Genomic DNA, 24989 nt, shown 5'->3' with positions numbered 1-24989 from the left:
AGGCGGGGTCTTCTTCGTAGTCACTGTCGTCGCTTTCCAATAATCGTCTCTTCCCACATCCATATTCGGCCAAATGGAAGTACTGCTCGATGGAGATGAACTGATTGTGCCACATCTTCCACGAGCGGAAAGCGCCGGCGGACCCGACATCTGACAGACAACGCCCGGGTTCTCCAGCATGATCCTTCGTATGCGTGATACTGCACCACCCTGACCACCAATCCGAGAATGATCCGTGTTCTTTATGTTTATCACATTTAGCTATTCCCTCGGCAATTTGCGCAGGCATGAGCGACCGGCCGCTGAAAGATCTCGTAGGCTAGTCTTGGACACTCACTTGCCGAAACCTGCGGCGCAGAGCACGCACGTCGACCCTATAGGAGAACATCATCACAACCACCTGGGGCAGAGACTGGTTCCGAGAATCGGAAGAGTGTGTCGTTCTTCACTATATTGATGGTATTGAGGGGGTTATGCTTACGCCCAAATCACTTGCCAGCCATCTCACCGGTCCTGCCCGGTCAGGCCGGCTTTGTACTACCCGACATGTCGGCCTTGCTCACTCTGTCAACCCCCACCGGCCCACCCTCTTCTTCGGCCGCCCGGTGGAAACGGCAGCGAGACGTCCCGCGATGCTGCTGATAGTCGAAATCTGACAAACATTAGAAAGGTACGAGGATTGCGAGAGCTCAGCGCTCGATGAGGAAAGGTGGGAGGTGTGATTTTATTCCTGAAGGATGCAGTAGGCTCCGAGATGACTGCGCCTTGATCCTGGGAGAAGCATGTTATCGGGAGCTTGAGGGATTTTGTACGGTGCTTAGGTCGAGCTGGAGGCACATATGGAAGCAGAGCGAACCCACGGGGGTGACAGGAGGTGATACTGGATAGCTAATGGCGATAGTACCGGTACAACGATGCTTATACTCGTCTCCTATAAGTAGAGGCGAGCAATTAGACTAGAATGCTTCGGTAAGGTAAGGTATAACATTATACACAAGCGCTGACCTCGAGATCTCTGCTGCCCCCTTTTGACGAGACTTGGAAGACATCATTCCCTCCTATTCCAATTTTTGACACGCTCTAGTATCGTTCTACTCATTAGTTCCTATTGATCAGTCTCACAGTCAGTGTCTAAAACTAAACATGGCCGCGCATCTCGACGGAATTGTTGGTAACTCTTCTGGGCAAAATGGCCACGTCAACGGCTCCGCAGTTCCGAGGACAAACGGTACCGTTGGGAGTCAACGTAATGGTGTCAACGGGACACGTCAGGCCGCCGGATCCGGAGTGCCTGCCGCCACCCCCATTGCCGTCTGCGGCATGGCTCTTCGGCTTCCCGGAGGCTTGGAAAACCCACAGCAACTCTGGGAATTTCTTCTAGCCGGGGGAGACGCGAGGACTCGCGTGCCCGAGTCACGCTACAATGTCTCTGCATACCACTCCGAGTCTGGGCGACCGGGCACTGTTGCCACGGAGTACGGCTATTTCCTCGACGAGAGCATCAAACTAGGCGCTCTGGATACCTCGCGCTTCTCTTTTAGTCGTGCCGAGCTCGAGTCTGCGGATCCCCAGCAGCGGCTCATGCTCGAAGTCGTCAGGGAGTGTTTGGACGATGCTGGCGAGGTCGGCTTCAGGGGACGCACCATCGGCTGCTACATGGGTTGTTATGGTGAGGACTGGTTGGAGGTTCAGAGCCGAGATCCTCAGCAGTCTGGGCCTAGCAAGGTCGATGGGTACAATGACTTTATGTTGTCTAACCGCATCTCCTACGAAATGGACTTGCGCGGACCGAGGTATACCTACTTTACTTGCTACTACTGCTTTGTCACTTCCTGCTTTACGCACTTACTGACTTGAGTCTGGTTTAGCATGACGATCCGCACCGCCTGCTCATCCGCACTGGTTGGCCTTCATGAGTCCTGCGTGGCTCTCCAAAGAAGCGACTGTGAAGCCGCCGTCGTAGGCGGCGCCAACTTGATTTTCGCACCCGGCCTCACAACCTTCATGACTGAAAAGGGCGTCCTTTCTCCTGAAGGCTCCTGCAAGACCTTTTCGGCCGAAGCTGACGGATACGCCCGCGGCGAGGCCATTTCGGCCGTCTATCTAAAGCCACTGGATGCAGCGGTGCGGGACGGGAACCCCATCCGAGCCGTGATTCGCGCCACCATGACCAACAGCGATGGGAAAACACAGGGCATCTCGGTACCTAGCGCTGTAAGCCAGGAAGCCATGATCAGGAAGGCGTATGAGGCGGCTGGTATTACCGACTTTTCCCAAACGGCTTTTGTGGAGTGCCATGGGACTGGCACCCCTATCGGAGACCCTCTCGAGGCCAAGGCCATTGCCGGCGTTTTCGGTGGTGACGAGGGAGTCTATATTGGCTCCGTGAAACCGAATCTGGGCCACTCAGAGGGTGCGTCGGGCATTACCTCCCTGATCAAGGCGGTATTGAGTCTCGAAAACCAGACCATCCCTCCTAATATCAAGTTCTCGACCCCGAACCCGAAAATTCCCTTCCAAGAACGCAACTTAACAGTTCCTCTAGAGCCAATTCCTTGGCCCGAGACTCGCCATGAACGGGTTAGCATTAACTCGTTCGGCCTTGGAGGGAGCAATGCCCATGTCATTCTCGACTCGGCTCGCAGCTTCCAGACCGAAAGAGCAGGTCTTTCTGCCAACGGTCATTCTACTGCTACCACTGTTGCCTCTCCAGACATACCAAGAGCTCCCTCTGGAACCGGGCCACAGTTGTTGGTCTTCTCAGCCAATACAGCTTCGTCATTGCAAAAGATGACGCAGAGCTTCCAAGATTGGGTTAGCGAAAAGCTCAATGATCCCGAGCCATCTGACTATCTCCAACACCTCGCCTACACGCTCGCCAACCGAAGGGAGCATCTCCCACATCGGTCTTTTATGGTCGCTTCCACAGACCAATCCGGCACGCCGTCCCCGGGAAGAAGGGCAGCCGACCAACGACCCAATCTGGTCATGGTATTCACAGGACAAGGAGCTCAATGGCCGCGCATGGGCCGAGAACTGCTCCTGCGCTCCGATCTGTCTTTCCAGAAGAGCATCCGCTCCCTCGACCAATACCTGCAAGAGGCTCAGTATCCCGACATCCCACCGTGGACGCTGGAAGAAGAACTGCTCAAACCAGCCAAGACATCACGTGTGCAGACCGCAGAGTTATCGCAGCCTCTATGCACCGCTGTACAGATTGCCCTGGTGGATCTTTTCGCGGCCGCCGGCATAAAACCGGATGCCGTCGTGGGCCACAGCAGCGGAGAGATTGTGGCCGCGTACGCCGCTGGGGCTCTCACTTCCAAGGAAGCTATCGTCGCAGGTTGGCGACGCGGCCTTGCTGCAGCGAAACAGACTAGACCCGGTGCTATGGCTGCTATCGGGTTGGGCTGGGGCGACGTCCGAGAATTCCTGAGTCCCAAGGTTGTTGTTGCCTGTGAGAACTCGCCTAAGAGTGTCACCTTGTCTGGTGATACAGCCGAGGTCGAAGAGGCTGTCTCAAACATCAAAAAAGCGTATCCTCACGCCTTGGCAAGACTTCTGAAGGTCGACAAGGCCTACCATTCCCACCACATGCAAGAGGTTGGAGAGGAATACTATGCTACGGTACGATCCGAGTTGGTGGCCAAGCCACCCCAGAAATCCTTCTTCTCCAGCGTCACCGGAAAGTTGCATGAGGCGGCTCTGGATCCGGTCTACTGGCAGACAAACCTCGAGTCCCCGGTACTCTTCAAATCCGCTGTTTCGAGCATTCTCGGTCAGATGGAAAACGTGGCCTTTTTGGAGATTGGACCACACTCGGCCCTCGCAGGTCCCGTGAGGCAGATCTTGACAGAAGCTTCTCGCTCAGCGCCGTATGTGTCGGCCATGAAGCGTGGCGAGGACTGCGTGGAATCATTCTTGACTGCTATCGGAACGCTTTTCGAGCTCAACATGCCCGTAGACTTCAAGGCACTCATACTACCTGGACGCTGCCTCCCGGGCTTACCCACGTATCCTTGGGACCACGAGGGCGACTACTGGAAGGAATCAAGAATGGCGCATGAATGGCGATGTCGTGAGTTCCCAAGTCATCCACTCCTGGGCATTCGCCAGCTCGAGAGCACCAGTCTGGAGCCTAGCTGGCGAAACCTTCTTCACGTTGACAAGGACGCCAGTTGGCTCCGGGATCACAAGATCGAGAGCAATACCATCTTCCCTTGTGCAGGCTATCTAGCCATGGTCGGTGAGGGTATAAGACAGATCAGTGGTAGGCAAGATGGCTTTGCTCTCCGTGACGTGGTGATCGCTGCCGCCCTAGTCCTGAATGAAGGAAAGCCCACGGAACTGGTGACAACCTTCCGGCCGTACCGTCTCACCGACTCGCTTGACAGTCAGTGGTGGGAATTCACCATCGCCTCGCACAACGGCCATTTGTGGTCGAAGCACTGCACCGGCCAAGTCTCTTCCACGACGGAAACGTCGCGGCCAGCGCAGACGCAGACTGCGGACTTGACAAACCTGCCCCGGAAGATGGACCGGCATAGGTTCTACAGGATAATGAGCGACGCAGGCTTGCAGTTCGGACCTCGCTTCCAACGCCTTCGGGGCCTGCGAACCGGCACTCTTGAGTGCCTAGCTACAGCTGACATAGACGACGTCACGATTGGGGATGAGAAGCACTATCACTTGCACCCAACCATAGTAGATGCCTCCCTCCAATCGGCGGCACTTGCCGCCCTCAGAGGCCGGGTCGAAGCGAAAGAATACCGAAGAGTGCCAACTAAGATCGACTGGTTGTGGATGCGTTCTTCTGATCCCAATGTCAACCTGAGTGTGACAACTTCAGCAACGTTGGTCAAGGGCAGTCGTGATGTCGTCGGCCAAGTACAGGAAATATTGGCCGAGGGCAAGGTAGTTTTCCACATGGAGGGCTTGAAGCTTTCGCCCCTCGAGGAGGCCGAGGCGCCAGAGACGGACAGCCTTTCCGCCACTGCGCGGCTTACATGGGGCCCGCACATTGACTTCTTGGATGCCGCCAACCTTATCCGACCATCCATTCCTCGTCATCTGTACACCGATGCCATGAATGAGCTTGTTCGGCTATGTGTCGTGTACTCCCATCGGCATATCCAGACTGTTGAACCCACGCTACACCACATGAAGAAGTTCAAGGCTTGGATCCGGGACCAAGAGCAAGTCGTCAGGGCAGGCCCCTATCCGGACACCATAGCCCTGGGCGATCAATTCCTCATAGACAGAGTAAACACTCTCGTTCAGCAGCTGTCCGAGACTCCCATGGTAGGCTGCGCTGTCGCCATGCAAAAGGTAGTTACCAATATCGTAGGTCTGCTCACCGGCCAGACTGAGGCGCTTGGCATACTGCTGGCAGACGACACCCTCACCAAACTTTACGTCGCAACCGACGCTTGCGATAGATCCGATTTTATGCGTCACCTTACCCACACCAAGCCCAATATTCGGATTCTGGAGATCGGTGCGGGCACAGGCGCTTCTACCTCAAGCATGCTGAAGCACTTGAAACTGCCCGGGCCAACGGGCCAAGCCCTATTCTCCAAATATACTTTCACTGACATCTCGTCGGCATTCTTCGTCGCGGCTAAGGAGTTGTTTAAGGACGTCCCTAACATGGAGTATCGCACACTGGATATCAGCAAAAGCCCGGCCGAGCAAGGTTTTGACGGGGAGAAATATGATCTCGTCATTGCTACGAATGTGATCCACGCCACCAAGAGTCTGCGTGAAAGCCTGGAGAACGTGAACCAGCTGCTCGCACCCGGCGGTAGACTGCTTCTCCACGAGCTCTTCTCTCCTTCCAAGTGGCCCAACTATGTGTTTGGCACTCTCCCGGGCTGGTGGTATGGCGAGGCAGATGGCCGACCGGATGAACCTTTCGTTTCTCCGGAACGGTGGGAATCAGAGTTGATAGGGGCAGGCTTTGCAGGTCTCGATGCGGTTGCACTTGACGCCGAAGAGCCGCATCAGGTCAACGCCATCATGGTCGCTAGGGCGCAGACTGTTAGCTCGCGACAAAATGGTGAAGGCGGAAAGAAGACAGTCACGATTCTGAGCGACCGTGACGGTCAACCTGAACTTGCCGGTGCTCTTTCCCAGCAACTGCATGCCAGGGGTTACACCGTCCAACGGCGTCAGCTCGGCGACGAACTACCAACATCTCAGGACATAATATCCCTTCTGGATATCGAGCGCCCCTTCCTGGCCGACATTGATGAAGAGAGGTACCAAGCATTCCAGGGCCTGATAAACAATCTTGGCGGTTCGGGTCTGCTATGGGTGACACATCCATGCCAGGTCCGCTGCCACGACCCGAGGTACGCCCAAATCATTGGTGCCGCACGCGAGCTCCGCAACGAACTGCTGGTGGACTTGGCCACGTGCGAGGTGGATGATATGGTTTCCTCGGTCGACCGCATCATCGACGTCTTCGCACAGTTCCAGACGCGCGAGCAAGATGGATCTCTCAATGCGGACATGGAGTATGCTATTGTTGACGGAACCGTTCTTGTTGGTCGCATCTACCCCATCTCTCTGAAGGAGGAAGTGGCTGAGGACAACTTGGACCACGTGCATCTGGAAATGGCCAAGCCTGGGCGCTTGACGTCTTTGCGATGGACGCCTCGCGCCGCGAGACCGTTGATCGGCGATGAGGTGGAGGTGGAGATTCACGCTGCCGGACTGAACTTCCGAGTAAGTTTATTTCTCATGCTTTATAGCCTTTGGTCCGTGCTTAGAGTTGTAACACGAAATCTTGCAGGATGTCTTGTGTGCCCTTGGTATCGTTGCCTTCCCTGAAGAGGGCCTAGGCCTCGAGGCGAGCGGCACCGTCTCCCGTGTTGGTCCTGAGGCGAAGGACCTCATTCCAGGGGATCGCATCATGTTCTTGGGCAAAGGTGCCTTTTCAACGCACACCGTGATCCGCGAGAGATACTCCGAGAGGATTCCTGATGGCCTGAGCTTCGAAGACGCCGTAGCGATGCCCATTATTTTTGCGACTGCGGCTGCAGCCTTGATCAGCATAGGTCGTCTACAAAAAGGACAGGTGAGTCGAAGCCTTTATCATAAAACCAAGACGAGGAACACATCTAACCTAGCAATTATTATCTAGACCGTACTCATCCACAGTGCTTGCGGTGGCGTTGGTCTCGCTGCCATCCAACTTGCGAGGATGGTCGGAGCCGAGATATTCGCTACGGTCGGTAGCGAGGAGAAGGTGAGATACCTGACCGACACGATAGGTCTGCCCGCAGACCGAATCTTCAACTCCCGCGACACAACCTTTGTGGACGGCTTGATGCGTGAGACCCATGGCAAGGGTGTGGACTTGGTCATGAATTCTCTATCGGGAGAGCTCTTGCACGCGACCTGGCGCTGCGTGGCCGAGTTTGGTACCATGGTAGAAATCGGGAAGCGTGACCTCCTAGGCAAAGGTCGACTTGATATGGATGTCTTCCTTGCCAACCGAACCTATTCATGCTTTGACTTGGATGAGCTTAACGCCAAGAAGCCCGAGGCTTGTAAAGAGTGAGTACCCAGATGCGATTTTCCATCCAACCCCTTCCTATTTATATCTAACGTACTACTCCAGGCTTCTTCGATCGGTCATGGAGTACTTTGAAAAAGGCCATATCAAGCCAATCCGACCTATCAAGGCGTTTGACGCCTCGTCGATCGAAGCTGCATTTCGATACATGCAAAAAGGCCAACACATGGGGAAGATTGTCATCTCAATGCGAGACGAAGATGGCACTGTCAAAGTCGACACGTCAGCTCTCGCCAAACGCCTCAAAAAACTCGAACTGGACAGCTCGGCATCGTACCTGCTCATCGGAGGCTTCGGTGGCTTGGGCCATTCTGTAGCGCGCCACCTGGTCGAGCACAACGCCCGGCGTCTCATCTTCCTCTCCAGAAAGGGGGGAGAACGCCCGGAAGACGTCGATTTGGTGCGTGAGCTGGAGAGCATGGGCTGCGAGGTAGGTGTAGTTAAGGGCAGCGTTGTTAGCGCGGACGACGTAGCACGCGCCGTGAAGTTGGCCGGTCCAGCTTTGAAGGGCATCCTGCAGCTATCCATGGTCCTGCGGGACGAGGCTTTCCCGCGCATGCGCCTAGAAGATTGGGAGGCGGCCGTGACGCCGAAAGTACGTGGCACCTGGCTCCTTCACGAGGCCGCACTGGCAGCCGGTGTTGACCTCGACTTCTTTGTGCTATTCTCCTCGTTGTCGGGTATCCTGGGCCAGCCCGGCCAAGCCAACTACTGTGCCGCGAACACATTCCTCGACGCCTTTGTGCAATACAGAATCAACCTAGGTCTGCCGGCTGCCGCCGTCGACATCGGCGTGGTGGGGGACATCGGTGCGGCCTCGCTCGATAAAGGTTTGATGAAGAGGGTGAAGCAGGCCAAGGCGCAAATGGTCACGGAGCTGGAGCTGCTTGAAACCATCTCGGCAGCGATAACAATCAACGGGACCAATACCACCGGCGTCATCACCTCGAATGGATCGGCTCCTTCCGGCACAGCAGGGTTCGTCGAAAAGCGCCAGTTCATGATCGGTGTCGGAACGAGCATACCGCTCAGCCACCCCGAGAACCGCGCATTCTTCCGCAAGGATAGGAGGCTGGCAATTTACCACAATGCCACGAATCTTTCTTCCTCTCAAGGCGATCAAGGCAGCAGCAACGCCGACGCTCTCCAGGCCTTCATCGCCAAAGTCCGCTCAGCGGGCGTCGCCGAGGAGGGAGGCGCGAATGCCGTACTCCGTGAAGATGAGACGGCGGCGTTCCTTTCGCGGGAGATCGGCCGCAAGCTGTTCACGTTCCTGCTCCGGAACATCGAGGACTTGGACGCGTGCCTGGGTGTGCCGTTGTCGCAGCTGGGAGTGGATTCGCTAGTGGGCGTTGAGATGCGGAATTGGTGGCGTCAAGCTTTTGGGTTTGATATTACTGTCCTGGAGCTGTTGGGCATGGGCAACTTGGAATTGTTGGGCAAGCATGCAGCGGAAGGTTTGGAGAGAGTGTTGGGCTAGGCTTATAAAGGTATCCCGCGACAATATCGCTTCAATTGATCTCAGGAGTAGGAAATATAGAGAAGGTAGTCCGATAATCTGAGGGGGAGCTCAATGAGTCCAGAGAATGAATACAAAGTACTTCATCTCTTCAATGACATAAGCATGTTGAGCGAATCAGAGCGAGACTTTTCGGAGATGTCGTTGTGTTTAACGAGCGGGAAGTGGGGCGTCCCTGATTTTGGTGGACACGATTGGCAATTGCGACAGGGACCTGTTTTGACGAAGGTTATTGAGGCCATCGCCACCAAACCAAAAGGGGAATGGACATTGAACCATCAACATCAAATGGCATCTGGACAAACACCAATTTTAGTCAAGGGAACCCTGCTACGTTCCCCAGCTTTCCTTGACTTCCAAAGCCACCAAGTAATACTCGTTTGCACCTCAATATATCTCCGAAATGAGTCAAAATGTTAGAATGCGATAAATGTGATAGTCTTCAAGACCAAGTCTGGTATGCGACATTTGATGTAGGATCCTTTTCTTCTCGGGGTCCGCGGGTTTTCCCGGCGGCATCTGCTTACTGCAGTGCGCGACAGGGTTGAAAATGGGCGGTACACCACCCAATACTGTACATGTCGGTGTAGTTTACTTTGTTGGACCATTGTTGTGTTGTTCCATTGGCCATGCTCAAAATAAAAGTCCCTCGGATTGGTCGGTCGGCAAGGGACCCGTTCATTGAAGGCTTGAGATGAACTCAATTGATTAAGTGTGAACCCGAGTACGAGGTAGGAAAGGGGAGTTCTGGGCGTGAAGCAAGGGTAGCTCTGGTATTGGTCAATAAGTACGTATCCCCCCCCGCCAATTTCGGACAATTCGAAGCTTGAATCTCACTCTCTCAACCTCTCCTCAAAATCTCTTCTCACTTTTGGCTGCTCCGCGTCCAAGACTTGTTTATTCCCACAAGTTAGACTCACCACACCACGACGAGCTCCCATCAGTGACCCACCGCCCAACATGGCAGCCAACATCACTGCTACCCACCCGTACTATCCCCTCGGGGTCGACATTCCGGGCTATGTCGCCAACACCCTTTCCACGCAGACTATCCTCGCCATCTTCTCCACCGCTTGTGCTGGGGCCCTTCTGCCCGCGCTCTTCCTCATCCGACGCGCGGCGCCCAAGCTCTCCACCGCCGATCTAACAACGGCGATGTGGTTCGTCCTGTGCGGATGCATCCATCTCGTCCTTGAAGGTCCGTCTACTCTTGACTCCCTCTCCCTGGTTCCAGCCCCCCCTTCGCCTATTCGCGCCTCACTCAACGAGAAGTCTTTCTCCATCTTGCACTAACCTTACCTCCCTCCGTATCTAGGCAACTTTGCCGTTACCCACGTCGCCAGCGGCTCCTCGGTCCTCAACCAGCTCTGGAAAGAATACTCCCTCTCCGACTCGCGTTATCTCACTCGCGACGCCTTCATGGTCTGCATGGAGACCATCACCGCCTTCGCCTGGGGACCACTCTCGTTTATCCTTGTCTACCTAATCACCACCAACCACCCCGCGCGATATTTTCTCCAAACGGTCGTCAGCCTCGGCCAGCTCTACGGCGACGTTCTGTACTACGGCACCTTTTTCCACGAGGATATTTACCGGGGTCTCGAATTCTCCAGGCCAGAGCGCTATTACTTTTATGGATACATGGTGCTCCTGAACTCATTTTGGATCGTGATTCCGACCTTCCTGCTCGTACAGTCGGGTAAGGCGACTGTGGCGGCTTTCGCGAAGGCGGGGAAGACGGGAAAGAGGGATTGAGATGGTTCATAGCCTGGTTTGTCAGTGTTGGACAGCGACGTATATGCGGGTCCGAATGCTTAATTGATGGAAAATCCTCATCGATTCAAAGAAGTCAGTTTGGGGACATATTGGGTGGAATTGATGCCTAGGTCTGCTCACCGCAACGGAGCCGATCAGTATTGAATCCTCGCTGTGGGGTGGATTAAGATGGAATTGACCTATTAACCACCAAATACCTGGTGCAGTAGCCCCAGAGCCCCCGAGTCCGTATTTCATACGTGTTGATCTATTTTATATTTCTTTCCTCGCGACCTCACACCGAGGCTATTCCGGGTGTTCTCTTCCCTTCTTCGCCCGACATGGCGTCGGCCACGGCCTTATCACCTTGATATCTACATCGCTGTCGATGAGATATTAGATCACCTCTCCGCCGCAAAAGCGCATCCTGGTTTTGGGTTCTTCAGTGATGTCGGCTCTGAGCCGTGAACTTAGTACCTGGCAGGTCCTACAGGTTCCAATGGTTTGAGCTTCCAATCGATTTCGTATGCGGGTCTGTAGAAAAAGCCTTACTCCCGAGAATAATTTCTCGCAAGTCTCGTCAAGCTCTGCACAATTCCGAGGTCAAGTATGACCGCCTGGATGCATGTAAAATCATGGCAACACTACAGGATACCTCCCAAAAAACCAACGGTTCTTTATGAAGCTCGAAGTGCCACTCCCCCTCCGCAGCACAACATTGTTGCCCTGTTGTGACGCTTTGTCGACTGTCGGTAAACATGCCTGATTTGTGAAAGCCTGTGGTATTTCATGAGAGAGGGTACAGGTGGCAGCCGCAGCCAGAAATAGTTACAAGGTCGAGCCAACCTCCAGAACACGTTGGAGGAGATAAGGTTCTTGCATGTGTGAACTGACCAAGCTTTAGATGGCTCTGCTCTTATCCTCTATGGCTTGGGTGCGACTGTGACATTGTAAGTTGATATTTTGAATAGAGAAAGATTATGTCAGCCATTCCGTTCCCGGCGTTAGTACAATTTGCAATAAATCCGGTTGAGTCTTCTAAAATTGGAATGCGGGACGACCACTCAAATCCAAACGAAGTGTCATCACTGTCATCACCTGTCAAACCTGTAGTAAATGAACAAGGACGCTTAATCGCAGCTTTCCAACATTAATTGATCACCTGTCCACCTCAAGCAACTGAATCAGTCTCTTTTTCCTTCCTGCTTATTTCTTTCCTTTTTCCTTAGCGTCGTGCGACCTGCGGGTTTCCGCCGCCTCTATTCTTTGGGACTTGAAGAAACCTTAAACTCGAACTCTCTTGGCGAGCCCCGAATCCAAATTGAACCCTTGAAACTCAGCATGGTCTAGTCTCAGACAACGGCCCATCGCCGACTGCAAGATGGAGGAACAGCGAAAAGGGCCAACCCTCGCCGCCGCCGAAGCTAGTCGAAACGACGACCGCGATAATGATACTATAGACGACATGTCTGTATGCCGTCGTAATGGGTTAGATGCCAGGGTACCGCCCGCAGACGACATCGTCGACTTGACATCCCACCAGCTTCCCTCGCCACATCCCACACCGCCACCGAGTACGCAGCAAAGTATCGCATCAACTGTGTCCTCAAACGTCGGAACACCGCTTCCCACAATTCATTCCGATGAGGATTATTCTTCCGACGTTTCGTCGACTCGAACTCGAGCTGATCCCGACCCGAACGATGCCTCTTCCTTCTCCTCATCCTCCTCCTCTGGCTCCATGCCGCCGCCCCTATCGACCGACGACCCGGCGAAACGAGAAATAAATGGGACCAATACTGTTGCGCAAGGGCGGCCGATGAGAGCCAGCAAGAGCCAGGAGAATGTCAGACGGCTGTCGGCTGCGGAAATCCACCAGCTGACCGACTCTCCCCATTCCCTTCCAATAGCCGTCGTCCCGGATGCGCTGACGACAGACCATCGCCGTACTGGACGCCTTTCACCTTCCGAGTTGCAGGCAATCAGGGAGTCGATATTAGGAAACTCGGCGTCCGATCTACGTAGCGATCTAAGGGATGGTGACCGTGACAGCACGACCGCGACCTTAAGAATACCTACCAATGCGCGCACGCTGTCCACACCGCCGATTTCTAGAAATCGAGGTGGCTCGGTACATTCTTCTCCTCGCCGCAATTCTTTTCACCCTGTTGGACCCTACCCAAACCTTCATTCTCTACCGACGACACCTCTCGTTCACCAGAATCCTTTGCCCTTCCATCGGCCAGAAAGGAGAGACTCTGCACCCAAGAACCCAGCGCTTGCCCCCGGCACACCCATTACACCCGTTACACCCATCCCGGTTCCTCCTGTATCCTTACCAACTCATCTGCAACTCGAGCTTGCGGCCCAAAAGCCTAGTCCTCTTTACATCCAGCGGCCTGCGACCATCGATGTTCCCTATGAGTCCAGCCGGATCAAGATTGAGCGTTTAATCAATGTGATCCTACTTCCTCCCTTCCTAGAACGCACCTTGACTATTGGAGCCCTAGCTTGTCTTGACTCATGGCTTTATACCTTCACTATCCTCCCTCTCCGCTTCTTCATTGCCGTTGGCATCTTATTCCAATGGTGGGGCCACGTCTTTGCCAAGGAAGTCAAGTGGATTACGGGCTTCGTGTGGTACGGCCTGGGACGCCTATGGACCCGCGGGATATTTAGGTCTAGAATAAGAAAAAGAAGGGGTGATTCTGTCGATTCGTGTTCATCGGAAGGAAAACCCCCAAATCCTTCGGAGTTCGGGGCACCACAACCGGCGAACGCTGAATCTTCTTCCTCAACGGCAGGTTATGTGAACCGCGGCCCTCAGACCAAATCTCGCCCTGCCTCCACGATTTTCAGACATCGTCGAACGAAGTCGAGACCCTCAAATCTATCTGCGTATAACAAAGCAGATCTCCTTCAAGGAGCACTCATCGTCTGCAGCTCGATTGCTCTCATGAAACTTGACGGAAGCCGGATGTATCATTTCATCCGAGCGCAGTCAGATATAAAACTTTACGTGATCTTCAACTTACTTGAGGTAACCACTAAAACCCTGCAACACTCCCTTCTGAGGAATGTATTGCTGACCTTCATCCGCAGGTGGGAGATCGACTACTAGGCTCGCTCGGCCAGGATATTCTCGAGTGTCTATTTAGCGCCGAGACTCTTGCGAGAAACAGCTCGGGCCGGTCCAAGGTTCTTATGCCTCTCGGCATGTTCGTACTCGCCCTAGTGTATAACGTTGCCCATGCCGTCGCGCTCTATTTCCAATGCATCACACTAAATGTCGCCGTCAACTCCTACTCCAATGCCCTGTTGACTCTGCTGATGTCCAACCAATTCGTGGAGGTCAAAAGCACAGTCTTCAAGCGATTCGAAAGGGATAACCTATTTCAACTTACCTGCGCCGACATCGTTGAGCGATTCCAACTTTGGATCATGCTCCTCATCATTGGCATGCGCAACGTTGTTGAAGTCGGCGGCCTGTCCGTCCCCGGAGCTGGCACCGGAGACTTGGAACCATCAAACACACAGCCTTTGCATAGCCCGACCATCCTTCCACATAGTTTCACTATACTGCCAACCTGGATATTGTCCGGAGAAGTTCTTTCACCGTTCTTCATTGTCATTGGTAGTGAAATCTTGGTTGATATCATCAAGCATGCCTACATTACCAAATTCAACAACATCAAGCGTACCTTTTATAGCCGAGTCCTCGACATCTTGTGCAAGGATTACTACACCAATGTGAGTCTGCGCACACTCATCAGCAGTTCACTCTGCTTTCTGATACTACCAGATGACACTAACTGATATCCACTATCTAAAGGCCTTCACTACCCCATCCCTTACTCGAAGGCTAGGTCTTCCAGTCCTCCCTCTTTCCTGCCTCTTCATCCGGGCATCTTTCCAGACCTACCATATGTTCCTATCAACACGAGTCTCTCCGCCAATCCCCCCTTCTACCCATACCTCCTTAACGGAGAATACCGCCATTCCTACTTCACCGGCTATTCTGGCGGCGCTGGAGAGATTTGATACACTAATTCGGGACTCCCTCGGGCGGTCCGTCTACGGCGATCCCTTCGGACCCGGAGGTCGCAAGAAACGACCGTGGTGGGAATGGACCAAAGACGATGCCATCGCCGCCGTCACGATGGTGGTCTTCTTCTTTATCGTATTCCTCGTCCTCCTCATAGTGAAGCTTCTCCTCGGGATGGTACTCCTACACTACTCGCGGCAACGATATGCCAAGATGAAGCACAGGGAACACCAGATAGCGCAGGGGAAGCTGGAGAGGGAGTCACACCTGGCGCAAGGTAAGAGATCGGGCGGCTATGGTCACGTCGAGATTGGTGATGAGAGAAGCAAGTGGTTGAATGCTGATGAGAAGGAGGGGTTGAAGCGGAGGAATAAGAAGGATAAGGTGCAAGATGATGACCTAGAGAGAGTCTCAAGGTATGAAATGGTGGCGAAGCGCATATGGTAATGGCGTTGGAGTCTCTCTTCTGTTTTAACGACATGGCATGTTTGGAGTGTAAAGTTTATGTGTGCGTCACCGCAACTTTGTTGATAGCGCTCATTCCGGGGTTCATCGGGCACATCTGATCCCCCAGTATATACAGATAATACCAGTAGTTCATTATGGTTAAGATATTGATACTCTCTCGACGACCTACATGTAGAAAGGCGAAGATGTCGACTCTTATCTCCCATTCGCTGGGTGCAGTCCTGAGTGTCATATTAGCAGCTGTTGGCGGGCCGTCAATTTCAGGTTGACAGTGTTCTTTAAAATTCATACTGTTGCTTCTTCGCGCCTGCGCGATCTTTCGTCGTTCCTGCCCAGCAACGAAAATTTACCGAGCAGCCTGTGATCAAATTTCCCCTCCACGTTGCGAATCTCAACAATTCCGAGAAGTCGCATCATGCCATTGCGACCATCAAGCGATCGAGGGCCATCAATTTTATCGGTAGCTACGGCGTAGCAGGCGCAATTCTCAACCTCAGGGAGACCAACAACCCCTAGGTGCGTAAGCTAAGGACACAGCTTCATGCTCCGTTTCCGGTAGCGGCTACAGCCCGCATTCCGTCCGATCTCACCGGTACATTTTCTTTGGTCGACATATTGTATTCTTCGCAGCGATGGGCATCTGTTCGTCTTGTCTCGGAAGTCGGCGGAGGGAACCTTATGAAGAAGTGAGTTTGTTCCATTCCCTCTTTGTGGGGTTTGCCCCTTTCATCAATGCTCGCTCTTTCCTATCAAACCCCCTATCGAACAGACAACTCACTCTCTATCGATCCATTTTATAGGATGAAGAATCCCCTCTTTTCGACGACCCCTCGAATCTTCAATACGGAAGCTTTGGCGAGCCGAATGTGACGAACCAGGATGACGACCTTGAGACGCAGAGAGAGACTGAAGCGCTCCAGCGCGTGGTAGCAAAGACTGCCGAGTATGTTGGCGCTCCCATCGACCGACAGTGGTGTGAACTCCCGCCCAAAATGCTAATATGCATTCTCTATAGGAATATGGTGGATATTTTCGAAGTTGCGCCGCAAGGAGACGGTCGTCATTCTGCGCCAGCTCCCTTTGCTTACGCTGGCCAGGAGGCTCGGATGATGCGATATCAGAACCTGCTCTCCAAGCTCGCCGCTCATGATGAAGGGGATGAAGTAGACAACGTCGAAGGAGTGCAGGTCGACTGGCTCACGGATGAGCAAGACACGATTGAACTGCAACGCAGTGAGACGACTGCCAATGGCGAGGATGATAAACCCCTCGTAGGTACATTTGCGGATGCGGCTGCTGCTATGAGTTGAGCTATGCCTCAGCTTCCTGGGTTGCTTTTGTGAGAGATGGATGTTAGGAAACCCCCAACCGGCGTCTCGGTCTGACAACGGCCACGCCATTGCATCATAACACACACCACCCCGTGGTCGATTTTCGACGCCGAGTACCTGTTTCTTCCGGACCGACCAACCTTGTACGATATGCGGGACACGCGCGCTACCGCCGTAGTCCAACCAAACCCTCGGATCACTCAGCCATGACAAGACTTCATACGAAGTAGCGCCTGCCGCCTCAAGCTCCAGCTGGGTTCTTATACCAGCATTTACGCTCCACATGAATAGAAGTGGGGAATGACTCCAGCCAAATGCCCCCATTTGCCCCCATTTGAAATCTTCGTCACGAACCAGAAGTCCACTCTTCTACATACACTACACACACTACATACACTTTCCATTAGCCCTGCAACTAGGGCTACCGATCATCCATCTCCTTTGTTCGATATCCATTTTATGTTTTACGCCAGATATTCAAGGCGGCCTGTACGTCTAGATCACCAATCGCCGGCTGTGTTGCCAGATTCGGGAAAAGACCAGCGAGAAGTTTTCGAGCGTTGCAGTGATACCCATTTAGCAGCGGCCACGTGCCTCTTTTCAGTGTGGACTACTACGTTGTAGTGGGGAATTTGAGGATAGCATTGAAGAACATTGAAACCTTCTGGGCCCATTCGAGCCTGCGTCCCGTCCCGACCATGCCACTATAATTATTTTCCCATACCTGCATGGGACCCCACGAACATGCCCTTCCTTATGATCCACCCTCTTTTTTTTTTCTGTCAGCATGCATGTCTGCTATTTTCTCCGGCTTCGGTACAGTTGCGTTTCTCGGTGGCAGCAGGGTCTGGGACTGGTCGACCTCGACCCCGTCTGGTCCAATCTTTCGATAGTACAGCAAGGGCCTGCAGCATTTGGCCTCGCGTAATTGGTCGACGAATCCCATTACCATCTCGACGGTGTACACCTAGAAATCGCAACAGGTTGAGGGGGCGCCACATTCAACGGGTAGATTCGATGCGCGATTGGGTCCGTTCCTCTGTACTTCTGCAGAACACACCCTGGCGGAGGGAGTCAGCCTCTTCTCCCAACCCACGAGGGGAGATGAAGAACAAGACCCGGGCCTCGCGAGACAGAGATCGAGATGGACACTCGCTCACTCACACAGGGACGCACAAGCAGCGACATCTCCCGCTTATTATGTACTATGAATTTCCTCGGACGTTGAATAGATGACCATGAGAATCTTGCAGTTCCACAAACTCATGCGCCCACCCCCATGTCCACATATGTATGTCCACAACTGCCCGCCCACACACGCACAACACGCACACTCTCGCGCATATGGGCTCCGTCACCTTCCTTCTTGCCTCTCAGAGTCTCAGTCCTCTACTCACGCTATTACTAGCGCCCCACAACCTACGCTGTCATTTACCCATTGGTATCCAATCTCAGCTCTCACACCAGGGCTTAGGCCTTTGCGTCCCTCTTTCCACAAATCCCCTTTAGCCCTACCGTCATCATCATGTTTTCCTGTCGGCTACTTTTCTTCAACGTAGTCCATGCCTCTCGACACAATGCTACTATACCTTCCATTCCCAGTCCTCCACACACGCGCCATGTCCTCGTAGGCCACCTGCGCCTTCCCTCATGCTGCAAGTGCACCTTGGCTACGAATCCACCCAAGTCACCCGAGATCCGTCAGAGCCAGCAAGGCGAGTACTAAAACTGGTTGGATCAGTTGGATCAGAGGTAGACATGGCTTGATGTCATAGGGAACCGCATGAAGTATCACGCGCCCGACCTCGGCTTAGTACCGTCGTAGGTGGCGTTGGGAACATGGAGAAATGCACAATCGAGATTTGATGAACTAGCTGAAGGTTCCATGACGTGCACTATTATCTCTAGCTAAATTGAGAGAGCGAGAGAGAGACTGTGGGTGAGAGAGTGAGAGAGTACATGTGTTGGCTAGCGCAGGCGGCCAGCTATGGAAACAGCAAACAAAACTCCGTTTTAACCTTGCCATATCATTCCTCCCTTCTCCTCCTCGCCTTTTATCCAACCGAAAGTCTGCGTTTCAATCTTTACTCTCTTTTCATTCTCGGGCCTTCCTCGAAACCCCATCCCTTCTCCTGTTTCCCTCTTGGCCTGCCTGCTTGTCAAACGAGCCTGCCGGGAGAGAATAGGGTGCGCGATTAGCGAACCACCCAGGCCCGCAAAGTCCTCCCCACGGTGTTCTCGGGCCTAGGAGCCCTATGGAAGGAAATGCCCGTCCATTCCTCTTCCCCAATCAAGAGAGATGCTCTCGATCAGACAGAGTAGTCTGATCAAAGCAGGGCAGATAGGCTTCCCGCCTACCGTACATTTGCCCCCAAGATATTGCCCATTAGCCCTGAAAGTGCCCTCTTCTCACCCACTATAATATCCGTACGAAACTCGCGATGGTCCAATCACGCTATTTTCTACCATTACTCCAGCTGGGCTCCTTCAGAACTAAGAGCGTAGTAACCTGTAAAGCAGACGCACAAGCATTAAACACGCATATAGAAAAGTACAAATCCCTCCTCTCAGCTTTCCCCTCTCCTTTCTGCTCGTCCCCCCCGCCCCTTGTGTCTAGGAATACACCTTGCAGCGAAAACCGTTCGCCATGTATGTTTCTCTCCGGGCACTAGTAGTCAGTGCCTTGTACTCGCTTCCAGTGTTGGCGGTGCATCTCGGCCATCTGAGCCTCGACGTGTTGTGCTTCGGCCGCTGTTCGCTCGATCGTTGCCGTTCGGTTTCCCTCCTTTATCCATCGTTCAATGTCTCGGTTCATCTTGGTGAGGCGGCGCGCCTTCTTGTCGATGTCATAACACAGTCTGCACTTGTCTGCTTGGTCGTAGACTTGGTTGACGAGCTTCAGGCCGCACGTCTCGCCAGTTCTGTACTCCTTGGGGCACTGCTGCCGAAAGTGACTCCACCTCCAATACCCACACGTCCATCGTGTCTGGTCGAAGTAGCACATTCTTTTTAGGGGGGGATTTCGACTTTCTTTTTTTTTTCTTGTTTCGCCTCTTTGTTTCTGCTCGGCAATGGAGTTGTTAGAACACAACACGTCTCGGTCCTGTAGCATTTGGCCTTGCATGACGCCGATATTGCCCTAGGTTGCTCGACCCACTTACTGGCTGCCTCTGCGACCCTAGGTCAAAAGTTCTAATAACAAGGCCAAGTGGATGGTGGCCAAGTCCGAAGTGCCGAGCCGTACAGGTGGGGAGTAAACCGTTTTCTAGAGTTGTTTTTTTTTTCGTTCTTTCCGTTGTTGACTTTCGTTTTCGGCCGCGTCTTCTCTTTTTTTCTCCTTCGTTTCTTCTTTATGTCGTGTCACTTCCGGGGTGCCGTTCAGCTAGTCAAGAGACTTGTTGTTCCGTTGGTGTCTATCTAGTGCGTTTAGAAGACAGGACAGGAGATGTTTGTGCTTCAAGGGATGCTTGCGTACAGGGAGTGTTTCGAGGTATGTTCTGATGTGAATAGAGGATTAGAGGATGTGAGAAAGTGCCACTTGTGAGAAGCAGAGTTGCTTTATGATTTTTTTTTTTTGTTTTCCCTCTCGAGGAGAGATGGGCCCAACTTATACCTGATGCGATTCACTCCTGATAACATAACCCCCGTATAGGCTCCGTGCTGGGCCACTTGTTGTTTGAACGGGCTATTTGGGAAGAAGTTACCCTCTGCATTGGAGCCTTTCTGATTCGACCTCACCCTGCAGGTTAGTCTTTGGAAGTGCTGTCTGGCTGCCACGTTGATCATGGCCAGAAATTTCCCGGCTCCATTATTCTCTTTCCCCACCGAAAGCCACCTCTTTAGTTGGAATGGGGGCCGGGAGGGAGTAACATGGTACTCCGTAGGCGATGCGTGATGCGGCAGCCATATACATCCCGCCTCCGACGTCCCTCCTGCTTTCACGCCCCCGTCTAGGCATTACCTGCACCTAACTTCTACCCCCTTCCGTTTTCCCAACCCTTCTTCTGCTTCAGTGTACCGATCACCAACATATGAATATGCTGATTCTATCATTCTCTTCCCTCTTTGTCTGTATTAGTGAAATAATAGCTAACTATCTCAGGGATCTCTGAGTCAAAACAAGAACTGCAGCACTACCACGATCCCGCCGTCCACGAACTACTCCGTCCTTCCTCGAACGCCACCTCGATCGGATGAAGCCCTGAAGCAGGGTGCCAGATTGGGGGTGTATCCGTACCCAACACCATCTGATGACGTCCCTCATGGGCACTCGCCACTTCACACACAACGACTACCATCGCGGCCCTGGCCATATGGGCCCTCTCGGCGTCTCTCTTCCTCTTTCTCATTCCCTCCCCGCTCCACCCCGCCCCTGCCCCGTCGAGCCAGGCCCGAGACGGTTCATAAGTGTCTTCCCGCCCGATGGAACATGGGTGTATCCCGCTGCAGGTGACTGCTGATCCCTGGCCGTCCTTATTCCCCCCTGATATAGGATATAATTTCCAGCGAGGCTCATCCCGAAGAGTCAGACCAGCGCCCTTTCCGGATGCGATGCAGGTGCCAACCAGGTCCCGTAGGCAAAGTGACCAAGCACTCGAACCAGCATTCACACCTCTCCCATTCGGCAATGGAAAGAGAAATCCTTGCGGATACGACTTATGTGCTGCTCTCTCTCCCTCGGCGACCTCCCCAACGCAGTGACCCGTCTGCATCCACGCCTTCCGCGGGGTATATTTCCCTTTACTTTTTTTTTCTGTTTTTCTATGCAGACTCCCCGACAAGGACAAGGGGTGCACTTTGTTGATACCAGGGGTATGTGGTGGGGGGGAGAAGCAGGCCCAAGAAGCGGCCGTGGTGGGAACAGATCACAGAGGGGCGACAAGGGGGTGGGAAGGGAGAGGGAGCGTGTCATTAGGAGCGGCTGGCCGCTTATTTGGCCTCGCTCGCCTGATAAACGCACATCTCGCATCGCCGCCGGCAAACTTTTTGGTTATTCAACAATAACACATTGTCGATTATCAGCATTTTCTGCACCCTTGGTATGTATGCCTTATCCTTTCTTTCTTTCTTACGAGACGACAAAAAGAAGGAAATTAATTCCCCCTAGTGGCTGCCTTGGTGCATTCCCCATGACCCCAACTTGTTTTTTCTCCTCATTCTGACACCCCGCTCCCTCTCCTATGCCTGGCGCTCAATATGGATAGCGAGATGCATCAAGGCTTCGATGCCTGGAGAGAAGGAAAAAAACAACTAGCGCAGTACACTTTGCCACCTCCATTCAGAAGCTTCAATTCCCTTCTCTCTTCCTGGATCTAGCCGACATTACCCCTGTCCCCTGTCTGCTTCTAGGCGAAGATCGTGAGGTTTGGGCTCTCTCTCCTGCTATCTTCGTGTCCTTACTTTCACCCTTGCTGTAGATAGCCCAACCTCATGCAGTTCTTGAAGAGTCGTTGTAGCTACTTCTTGATCTACATCCCCTCGCTATACCAAGCCCGTTGTATCTTTCACGCAGTTGTTCTTCCTCCCCACCTTTGGAGCTTAGATGAACTGCGGGTCCTGCTGTTCCCGCTTCGGTGACTCGACTTAGAAGTTACAGGAAAGGAAGCACTTACTGCTCTTCCCGATGACTCCCACGGACATCAATGTACGCCCTCTCCCTCTAGTGGAGCGCAAATCTTCTCTCTTCCCAATGTCTCACTCGTCCCTTTCCATGTACCCTGCCTAGGCTTCTAGATACCGTCCCTCTCTAGCTCCCTTCCTCTCACACACTGAAAAATAGAGTGTGTATGTGGAGGAAGCTGAAAAGGGAACGGCGCCTTGCGACATAGTCTCCAGTAATATAAATAAGAACATAAATGCAGGAAGGATCCCTCCAACTTGTGAAAATGCCGCAGGCCTCCGCACTCACATGAACTCACTCTAGCAGCGGTTGCCCGTGTCTAGCTCAGATTAGGTTCCTCCACCAGCTGCACACTAGATCCTAGTGCCTTCCTACGAGTTCATGGACCTATCACTACTGGCCTTAGACCGAGAGAAATGGTAAGATGGGAGGGAGAAAGGCTCTATCGTGCCTAAACCCTTCTCTCAGCTACTTGTGCAGGGGACTCTCCGCCCCCAAGGCTTCCTCGTGCTATGAAAATGGGTGTGAAGGGAAAGAGAGAGCGGTTTGTGGGGAACCAAGAGGAGGGGGGGCCAAGAGGTAGTTCAGTACCCAATCACTCCCTTTGGTCCCACGACGTTGGAGGGTCTCTCTCCATCTTGACTAGCGGACGGGGAATGAGGAATGATTTCCAACAGGCAGAGATGAGACATAGCAGGCACAAGGGGAAAGGAGGGGACCGGGGTAGGGAGAGGCAGAGACAGAGAGGACGGGGAGGGCTAGCCGGACCAGTCTCGAAGGAACTTAGCGGAGGGGGAGGGTGGCCAGAAAGGGGGGGCGTGTGAGAAGTAGAATAGGAAAAAAGAAGAAGAGAGAGACAGGAAGAGAACGATAACCGGTACAGCCCACTCTACAGGGAGTCGTTGTAAACGTGGCCGTCCACCTCTGGCTCCATCCATTGATTCACCTTGCATTGCAACCAGTTTCTTGCGTCAAGGTGTCGTTACCCGAACCTGCATATCTGATGGGGCACTTTGATGAAAAGAGGAAAAAGAGGTTCAGGGCTTCGCTCCCCTACCTTATCCACCTATCCACCTATGTACCTACCTGTCTGCTTGCTTGCCCTTCTCTTGGCTCCCCGTCCGCGCCTAGGGAGGGGAGCTGCTGCCTATCGAACGCGGCAGAGATGTAGGTACCTGAGAAAACAGGCAAGTGGAGGGTTTCTGGAGCATGTATGTATATGTAACTTACTCGTCACTTCGGCGGGCTCGCGGTGCATACAACATACGGGATACAGCGTAAACGTTTGTGGGGAGAGTGCAGCATCAAAGGGAGCAAGAGCACTACTAACAGCCTCGTCATCGACGTATCCTCCGCATACACTTCTTGTTGTTGAGACAAGACAGGGAGGTGTGCCTCCGTTCCAAGAATAGAAAAGGTTGAGAAGAATAAGAAGAACAAAAACACCCAGGTCCAGATATAACCAGGTGTACATGCTGGCCGGGCCAATGCTTCACGCCGGTCTACGCCGGTCTAGCGGCAGATCGCAATGATCTGTAGCCGTATGACTACGACTTCCTTTACCGAGCCCGGTTGCAGCATTGGATGCCACCCGAGTATTTTTGAATAACTGTACATGATTTTTGAGAGCTGCAGGAGGCAGCCGGTCACAAGAGCTTCCATTTTGGAAGCCTTAGTTATAGTATTGCGCCCCAGATACATGCGTAGATATATTGCGCAGTGGGGGAAGCCACATCTCGCTTCCCCATAATTTTTCCACGCCAAGCCTCCCTGCTTCACCCGTCCTCTTCTTTTTGTTATTTATTATGGTTCAACGTTTTCTCCGTCCCGTCCTGTCCTGCAAGAGAATCGAAGGGAGGGGGCTGGGTAAGGCAACAAAAGGTGTGTGTGGGTTCTTGGAGGGGTTTCCTCATCAAAGGGGGAAATGGCCTCTGCAGGTCTCTCCAGATGGCCTTCTAACGCGGCCATGTCATTTTTGCCGGCGACTGGCCGGAATGTTGAGGGTTGGGAGACACCCTTTTGGGGGGAATGGACACGCCTCGAGGACGGGTCTGCTGCGGTGCTTGTTTATCGCACTTGATCGCTTTTGCGTTTGTTTTCTGATTGTCTCTTCCCACTCCTAGTACGTATTATACAGGGATAACGATTGCGCCTGTGACTCTGTGAGCCCATCAATAGATCAAAACGCAGAGATGTTTAGCCAACATAGGGTTTACACGTCGCCTGATTAACCTGACATGGAGAATATCGTCATGTCGTGTCGGCAGCGTGGTGATGCTGCGTGATGATGTAGTTTTTGCTAGCTCTGTCACATTGGGCAATCTTACATAGAATAAGTAGAATATCACATTATTTTAGCTTAGGCCTGGGCGATTCTTCATTGAGTGATCCCTGTCAAGGTTGTTGGTTCTATGTAGGTGCGGGGGGGTAGCAAAGCGAAAAATAAAATAAAAAATTAAAATTAAAATTAAAATAAAAATAAAAGAACAGAAAAAGAAAATGAAAAGAAATAAAAAAAGAAATACCGAAGTCTGGGCCGGAGCCTTGGCCCGGCCCAAATCCCGGCCCGGCCCCGACCTGCACATCACGAAACACGAGTTCTCTAGCTTCCCCACTTTTTCTCTTTCCGTGCCTCATTCGCGAACCAGCCAATTCGCCGTGGCGTTCGG

General features: G+C 53.0%; 4 protein-coding genes across 4 annotated transcripts; 3 read left to right on the top strand and 1 right to left on the bottom strand.

Annotated features, from left to right (window-relative positions):
• Positions 1-1143: 1143 nt before the first annotated feature.
• SAPIO_CDS9048 (polyketide synthase) lies at positions 1144-9062 on the top strand (the record flags this gene model as incomplete). The annotated part of the gene is made up of 5 exons (XM_016790545.1): positions 1144-1793; positions 1869-6729; positions 6797-7081; positions 7148-7563; positions 7628-9062. 5 exons carry the CDS (start codon positions 1144-1146, stop codon positions 9060-9062), a joined length of 7647 nt encoding a protein of 2548 aa, XP_016639848.1.
• Positions 9063-10061: 999 nt separating this feature from the next.
• On the top strand, positions 10062-10856 carry SAPIO_CDS9047 (3-beta-hydroxysteroid-Delta(8),Delta(7)-isomerase; the record flags this gene model as incomplete). The annotated part of the gene is made up of 2 exons (XM_016790544.1): positions 10062-10299; positions 10417-10856. 2 exons carry the CDS (start codon positions 10062-10064, stop codon positions 10854-10856), a joined length of 678 nt encoding a protein of 225 aa, XP_016639847.1.
• A 1381-nt stretch (positions 10857-12237) lies between these two features.
• On the top strand, positions 12238-16679 carry SAPIO_CDS9046 (uncharacterized protein; the record flags this gene model as incomplete). The annotated part of the gene is made up of 5 exons (XM_016790543.1): positions 12238-13491; positions 13959-14606; positions 14689-15317; positions 16220-16312; positions 16385-16679. The coding sequence occupies 5 exons, from the start codon at positions 12238-12240 to the stop codon at positions 16677-16679; spliced, it is 2919 nt and encodes a 972-aa protein (XP_016639846.1).
• A 2689-nt stretch (positions 16680-19368) lies between these two features.
• Positions 19369-19681, bottom strand: SAPIO_CDS9045 (uncharacterized protein; the record flags this gene model as incomplete). Its single annotated transcript, XM_016790542.1, has 2 exons — positions 19369-19621; positions 19674-19681. 2 exons carry the CDS (start codon positions 19679-19681, stop codon positions 19369-19371), a joined length of 261 nt encoding a protein of 86 aa, XP_016639845.1.
• Between the last annotated feature and the right edge of the window lie 5308 nt (positions 19682-24989).

The sequence above is a fragment of the Scedosporium apiospermum genome (assembly GCF_000732125.1).
Source record: "Scedosporium apiospermum strain IHEM 14462 chromosome Unknown SEQ_SAPIO_0132, whole genome shotgun sequence".
In the NCBI taxonomy this organism is placed as follows: domain Eukaryota; kingdom Fungi; phylum Ascomycota; class Sordariomycetes; order Microascales; family Microascaceae; genus Scedosporium; species Scedosporium apiospermum.
Note: the sequence above shows the minus strand (reverse complement) of the source record. Positions and strands in the feature narration are given on the sequence as shown.